Source organism: Triticum urartu, chromosome 4A (assembly GCF_056163025.1).
Source record: "Triticum urartu cultivar PI428250 chromosome 4A, HENAU_Tu73, whole genome shotgun sequence".
Taxonomy (NCBI): domain Eukaryota; kingdom Viridiplantae; phylum Streptophyta; class Magnoliopsida; order Poales; family Poaceae; genus Triticum; species Triticum urartu.
This window is the reverse complement of record NC_141876.1, coordinates 515,714,366-515,721,857: the sequence shown is the minus strand read 5'-3', so window position 1 is coordinate 515,721,857 and position 7,492 is coordinate 515,714,366. Positions and strand designations below refer to the sequence as shown.

Genomic DNA, 7,492 nt, shown 5'->3' with positions numbered 1-7,492 from the left:
GGCCACCGTGCTACCGCTGGAGGCCACTGCATCGCCAACCGCCGTTGCCACTCGCCCACTCGTCATCGCCCGTCGCTCAATTGCTGCGCGAATCCACCTAGCCACCACCAGAGAGAGAACAACCTCCCATTGACAAGTGGGACCTCAAAGCCAGATTTAGTATTGAAAAAAATACTAAGCATGTGAACAATGATAGCTACATGCAACTATCTCTCTCAATCACAAGGTAATTTGGTAGCAATGCCGTTGCAGAGGCGATCTGGCGAGAGGAAGGGGACAGAGGGGGAATGAGATAGAAGCACACGCCGCCGCCACCGCCGAGTTGTCATGATCCTACTGGATGCCATCCATCTACTACATCGGTGTCTCTAAATACCACTAGCGCACACATTCTTGGACTCAAACATGTTTTTTTTAAAAGATCCAGCACTGCTGGCTTTTCATTGATTAAGCAGGGAGCATGCGGAAAAAAATTCATGATCAAGTGATCATGGTGGGGGTTACAGAGTTGGCGCCACTAGAGGGGTCGCCATTTGCCTAAAAATTGAACAGAGATCAGCCTGGGTCACCAAGTGGTGTTTCCAGGCATTTGGCTCCGGCAAACCTCCAGGAATCCATGTCTTGCCTGATTGTTGCAAGGATTTCAGCACTCTGACGCTGGCGATCTCTGAAGGTTCTTGCATTCCTCTCCAGCCATATATGCCAGGCCACCAGCATTATTGTAGACTGCATCCTTTTCCCGTTTGCCGTTCCTACTGCGCGCATGGCTCGTCTGAACCGTTGCTTTGACGATCCTGGAGGCCCGTTTGGAGGACTCAAACATGTAAGACACCCATTTGTAGCCCGTCGAACTTGTGGTTGAAAAGTGTTTATTGGGATGTTTTCTTTTTAAGCTGTTGGAGATGCTCAGTGTTTTCGCCTACTCCTTTCCTCTTTTTCTTTGTAGCTGTCCGGGTTGGTCATGGCCTCTCTCTCCATCGGTCTGGATGGTACTACGTGCCGGATTTATCAATTCGCATGGCAAAGTACGTCCACGCACCGATGCACGCACACACGCCATTGACCATGATCGGTGTGTGTGTGGCATGGATGGGCTCCTACTTCCGAGCGTTGGGATCGACGGTGGCATCACCGCCGTATCATTTGTGCGTGCAAGTACGCATCTTCCAAGAAAGAGAAACACGTGATCATCACGCATACCACGCGGTCTGTCGCCGTTTTATCCGATCTAGCTGAGCACGTAGCATTACTGTCTACGTTCGGTGATCTTCCACCCCGTGGGTCGCCATGGTTTGCATATTCGTCTGTTTTCAGTTTCGAGATCAGTTCAAACGTGATCGAGTCGAGCTGGAACATGTTACACGCCTCGACGGCGCGCGGTCTGCCGCATTATCAGAACACCTAGCTTCGGTTAATAGCGTCGATCGGCGCACGACGCAAATACAGAAAGACGTTGACGATGCACGTCCACACAACTTAAACCCTTAAACCTTGCTCCCTTCGATTTACATGTGTTATTGCTCAAATGAATGTATCTAACTTGAAATACACATACACTTCCTCCTTTTCATAATGTAGAACATTTAAACAGATGTATCGAACGTTAAAAATACTCGCATCGTCTTATAATGTAATTTTTTTTGACATTAGTACAGTATCAAAAAATGTTCTTACATTATTACACTACACTATAAGGCGGAGGAAGTATTTAAGTACATACGTTTCAATGTTAAGAGCAACTTCAATGGGACGACCCATTTCGTCCGCCCGTGTCTGTTTAGATCGACACGGACAAAAATGGCGGCCCAACGTGCTGACTCAAACTTAAATCATGTCTGCCCGGCGTTCGCGCCGACCCATTTTCGGCCCAAAATTACGCCTGGAATGCGTCGGCGCGGACGCGCCGCGCGTCTCCTCGCCTTCCGCCGCGTCCCCACCTGGCGGCCACCCAACCGCCACGGTCAACATAATTTATGACGACCGCCCGCCTTGGGCCCACGCGTCAGCGACGGCGGTCGTCCTTTTTTAAGCGGGGCGTGCGACGGGGCCGTCCTCATCCACTTACCACTCGCCCCACGTCCCCTTCTGGCCACCCCTGCCCCCACGCCGGCGACAACCCTAGCCACCGCCAGCATGGGTTTCTTCTCCGGCATCGGCAGCAGCCGCAAGGGCAAAGCCCCTGCCCGTCATTCCCCTTCCTCCCCACCCTCCCCGCGCCGGAGCGCTCCCCGGCAGAGGCAGCGCATCAACGTGCCGTTGCACCAAGCTGAGTGGCACTGGCACCACCGCGTGCCTCTGCCGTATCCGGACGTGACGCTGCCGCATGACTGGCATTCTGATCCGGAGAGGATCCCAGTGCCGGCGGCGCCGCAGACGGCGAGGGCCCATGCGGAGGAGGTGCGGCGCCGGCGCGCGTTGCTGACGTCGGAGCAGCGCGCCAACTCGCCCAACTGGGCTCGATGGTTCGCCTTCGAGCACGAGGAGGCGAGGCGACGCGGCGTCCGTGACATCGACCACAGCCTGCCGCCGCCCCGCGCTCGTCGTCTGCGACGAGGACCAGGCGGCCAGCAAGGAGAGCGAAGAGGAGGAGTGGTGGAGGGAGGCGGACGAGGCGGCTTTCGAGGCTGCCATGGCGGAGGCCATGGCCCTCTCCGCGGCGGGCGACTGCGTCGTGTCGCTGGTGGCCCCGTCGTCCCCGCCCAATGCCGAGCCGGAGGAGTCGGCCTACCGCAAGCGCTACTCCTGGACCGGAGTAGTGCGCGAGTGGGTCAGCGCTCCGCCGATCTGGCTCGGGGCACCACCGCGTTCGGCTGGCCGAGGAGCGCCGGGAGGGCGAGTGTCTGCAGATGCTCGAGCGCAAGGCCGACGAGGAGGCGCGCCAGGCCGAGGCGGCGGCGGCAAAACCTGACATCGCCGCTGTCTGGAACACGGCGTTCCCCTGGGCCGGCCCTGCGCCGACATTGTTCGACCTCACCGGTCCCGACGCAGACGCCGCCGCCGAGGACGCCTAGGGCAGCGTGTCGTCTTGTTTTTAGTGTTTTCATTAATGTAATGTGGACTTTCGCCGGCCTTCGTGGCCGGCTTTTATGTTTAATTAAATGCATATATTTATTTTCAAACTGCTCGTAATATTTTTTATGACGCGCCAACGAAATGGGTCGGGCCAACGTTGGATGCTCGCGTCGACCGAAACATAGCGCCGGACGTTTGTGTCCGCCGAGCGAACCTAAACAAATAAAAAACGAACAAAATCGTCGTCCGTTTGGGTCGCCCGTTGGCTTGCTGTAAGTAATATGGATATGAGGAAATATTAAAGTAACGCTCACACACTGACACACTCGGACTGCTCCTCCACTACCGTTAGCCCTAGTACCGTAGTACGAGCTCGTCTCAACAGAATCGCTTTGCTCACAGTAGCCCTACCTCGTGCGCACTGTTTCGGTCTTCCAGTTTGCTTCATGGTCGGTGCAAGAGGCAGTGGTAGTAGTATTATATTGGCAGCAGGCATCCCATGGAACACCGCAAGCCTGGAGCAGATCTACAGATAGCACTACTCCTACGTGGCTCCCAAAACCTCCACATATATTGGTCGCTCGGGTGGCTAGGAGAACGACTATAACGATGAACTAGCGAGCGCGAGCTTGTCATACGTGTGGACAGGGCAGCACACCAGGACGCGTGCCCTGCTCACTCCTCTCCGCCGCATGCACGCACGCACGCACCTTCTAGCGAGACGTTGCGGGCCTTTTGAATGCATTCACGATCGGCTTTGAAGACTCGCACTGTAGTAGCAGTACGTGCTCGGATCCGCTAAATATTCTCCTCATCCACGCTGCACGAGAGCGGATCGCCGTCTCGAACGACACCGCAGTCGCTGGATCGCCCCGGATTTCCCGAACGGAGCGGTTTTCCTCTGCGATCATAAGATAATCATAAGTACTAAAAAGGAGAGATAAATGGTGCGTGCACGTCCATCCGGCATTACGGTGTACGGGTCGGTGATCTACTCTTCGACCTGGGTGTGTGGCATGTGTGTGCGACGTGAAAACGTAGCAAGTTGAGGTAAAAAGCAAGTCTGTTCGAGACCAAAAGTTGAGCTAGCATGCAGCTGGGACACGATCGATTTTGGCACGTTAACTCCATTTTGGCACGGTTTGGTGCGTTCCCAGAACACCTTTAACCTTGGCTAATGGCAGTCGCAAACGCCTTGCATCCATCCAACGGAAAGCCACGTTTACACGCCCACTCCGCTGCTACGAGTTTCTAGACAAAATTGGAATGCAGATGCAGCAGTACGCGTGTAACAACTGCAGTACACGCATCGCCTAAGAAGTCCGCGGTACCATACCTCGACCTTGCGCACTGTTTCTACAAACCCCCCGTCTCGGCGCCAGCGTCGTGGTTACGAACGTTCCGCACGAGCGTTTATAAAGAGCGCGCGGGCCTTCTTCCCATGTCGACCGTAGCACTGCTCGTACCACCACCAACTGCCGCGAGGCCCCCGGCTCTGCGCTCCCGTCACCCGGCCTTTCTCCAAAGGTAATCCTCCTCCTCATCGAATGTTTCTTTTTTTGAGTGAGTGCGTCGCGTCTTGTGCCGCTGAGCCAGCAGTGTTGGATTCCCTCTCTCTCTCTGCAGCACTGCTCCGGACGGAGCTCCCTTCTCCTGGGGTTCCGGTTCACTCACGGGCTCACAGTAACCCACAGTTCACAGATTCATTTGCTTGTTCGATCTGCAGATCCTGCAAGCTCGGCTCGTCGCGAGTAACCGCCGCCATGTCGTCGTCCGATCCGTCGCTGGCCACCGAGGCGCCCCAGGCGGCCGTCACCAGCGAGCGGAGGCTCAACCCCGACCTCCAGGAGCAGCTCGCCAAGCCATGTACGTATCTATTCCTTCTCCGTTCGCCTTGCTCCCGCTGTTCCAAATCCGAGATCCAATGCTTCTCCCCCGTTCCTTCTCGTCGGTTTGGCTAGCGAGGGGGCCGTCGGAGCGGCTGGCCGTTAGCAGCTTCGCGCGACGGCGCTTCCCGCTTCTCCGGTCGCTGCGCGGGCGCATGAGTGCTCCACCCGGCAATAGCATTTCCATTAGATACGGAGGAAGGGATAGATTTCCAGCAGGTGTTAACAACATAGCTAGACTGTCGTCCTCCATGATCGACGCCTCTGCACTCTGGTACTGTCACTCCATTTGCTACTACCATGAAAGCTTAGACTAGTCAAGCAAGCCGTACCGTCGTCGTCTCTCTGATCCAAGAACCGTATTCTAACATTCTAGGGAGTAATAAACTCGGCCGCGTTTCGTTCTCTGATGAGGCGTTTCGTCGCCAGGACCATGTTGTATTAATTTTGTGTACTCTCAGCCTCACCTTCAATGAATTAGCCACCAGAACAAGTGCAATCTACGTTTCCTCCATAAACTCTGCTGTTCTCTTTTCTCTGAGCTGAGCTCCCGTTTGTTTTGTGCAGATCTGGCCAGAGCAATGTCGGCGGTTGACCCGAGCCACCCGGAGGGCAGCAAGGGTCGGGACAGCAAGGGCATGAGCGTGCTCCAGCAGCACGCCGCCTTCTTCGACCGCAACGGCGACGGGGTCATCTACCCATGGGAGACCTTCCAAAGTACGCGCGCATCTCGCTGTCCTTGCCGATTCTGTGTCGGTCTCGTGGCACCCGTGTTGGGCAAGCCGTCAGAATCACGATTTGTTTAATCCCGATCCACCAAACGAGATTAGATTCGCCATTCGCAAAAGAGATTTGATTTGCCTTTCAATTAAAGTAGTAGACACATTTTCTTCTCCAGTCATGGTTGCCTCTGCAGCTGGAGTAAGACCTTTTTTTGTGTTAATTATTTCAGGCCTCCGAGCAATCGGGCTCGGGTCCCCTTCAGCCTTCGGAACATCCATACTCCTCCACCTCGTCCTCACTTATCCTACTCAACCGGTAAAAATGTCGTGTTATCATTTGTAATCCCACTGTAAAGAGTGTGATCTAGACGTGCTTATATTTCTTTACGGAGGGAGTAGTTTTCCTTTTATCTGAATATCACGTCACTCTCTTTTGCAAGTGACAAGAATATCTCACTTTTCCAAAGGCACATACGAATTTATCCTCTGTTTCTTTGGACGCAGGGATGGATGCCTTCCCCTCTGCTGTCGATCCATATAAAGAACATCCACAGGGGCAAGCACGGGAGCGACTCTGAGACGTATGACACAGAAGGGAGGTATGTTTGCAAAACGCACCTATGCCCGTCCTTCTGTACAAAGATCACTTCCGGAAATGTTCCTCAAAAAAAAAAAAAGATCACTTCCGGAAATGAATTTTCTAACCAGTTTTTCTTACTGTGCGTGTAGGTTTGAACCAGCGAAATTCGATGCTATATTCAGCAAGTTTGGCAAAACTCGGCCAAATGCTTTGTCAGAAGATGAGATTAAGGCCATGCTTAAACACAACCGCAATATGTATGATTTCCTGGGCTGGTAAGTGCAGCACCGAACTGGCAATCATGTTCTTCACTTATTTTTGAGTTACTCTAGACAGGCATACCTAATCAGTACACAAGACTAGACTGGAATATAATATGCTCTGATAATTTCATTCCAAGTATGTTCCATTCCGAGCCTATCTGTCCTTCGGAAAGTAATTTCTGAATACTTTGTCACTCAATGTCAATGATCTTCTCCACGCAGGGCCGCAGCCAACCTCGAATGGAAGCTGCTGCACAAAGTGGCAAAGGATAAAGAAGGCTTTTTGCAGCGAGAAATCGTGAGGGGCGCCTTCGATGGCAGCCTGTTCGAGCGCCTGCAGGAGAGCAAGAAATCTACCTGAATGTGGCAGTGAGCCGCGTGGAGTCGTCTATAAAACATCTGCACTGGAAATTTGGAAAGCCTCCCTGCATTGCAGTTTGAATTGTGTACGTGAAATAAGAAGTGTTTGGCCTGTCTACGGCGGCCTAAACATCTTCATTTGTATTGTCATTTTGAACTGGAATTTGTACTGTTATTGGTAGCAGACGGAAGGTGTACAGTGGGACTTTGTAATGTGCACTCTTGAATCATCATTACCTTGCATAATATAGGCGTGTGTTGTCTTTTTATTGTCGTGTGAAGGCGTTTTTTTCTGAGGGATCGTGTGAAGACTTTCTTAAACTGGGGCCATCACTATTGTAAGAAACTTAATCATTTCCGGTTCAACTTTGAGAGATGTGATTTCTTGGATTGCCCTCAAATTTGATACGCTAAAATATCCTAGGAACAAGGGTAGTAATTGTTTTTTTTTCTGCAAATAAGGCCCTATGTCTATTTTGTATTAAAGGTATTCAATGATATATAACATCAAAGAAAGCAAAAAAATTACAGCCGTGACTTCAGAGAGCCAAACAAACTCAACCTCTAGCATGAGCCAAACATGCGCCACCGCGACGGGAAGTTCTCGTGCTAAGGTCCGGATGGACCAATGCCCTCTAGAACAAGCCATCATAGAAGCTTTGAGTAGAT

The 7,492-nt window shown here is 52.6% G+C and overlaps 1 protein-coding gene across 1 annotated transcript; it reads left to right on the top strand.

Annotated features, from left to right (window-relative positions):
* Nucleotides 1-4,387: 4,387 nt before the first annotated feature.
* LOC125552465 (peroxygenase) lies at nt 4,388-7,092 on the top strand. The gene is made up of 7 exons (XM_048716025.2): nt 4,388-4,539; nt 4,739-4,878; nt 5,466-5,615; nt 5,851-5,936; nt 6,125-6,219; nt 6,350-6,475; nt 6,686-7,092. The coding sequence occupies exons 1-7, from the start codon at nt 4,454-4,456 to the stop codon at nt 6,822-6,824; spliced, it is 822 nt and encodes a 273-aa protein (XP_048571982.2). The 5' UTR covers nt 4,388-4,453; the 3' UTR covers nt 6,825-7,092.
* Nucleotides 7,093-7,492: the final 400 nt, after the last annotated feature.

Excerpts from the sequence above, each read along its gene's own strand:
- LOC125552465 (XM_048716025.2), top strand. The coding sequence starts at position 4,454 with ATGTCGACCGTAGCACTGCTCGTACCACCACCAACTGCCGCGAGGCCC. Across the intron at positions 4,540-4,738 it reads CACCCGGCCTTTCTCCAAAG|ATCCTGCAAGCTCGGCTCGT; the intron begins GTAATCCTCCTC and ends TTCGATCTGCAG. Across the intron at positions 5,616-5,850 it reads CCCATGGGAGACCTTCCAAA|GCCTCCGAGCAATCGGGCTC; the intron begins GTACGCGCGCAT and ends TAATTATTTCAG.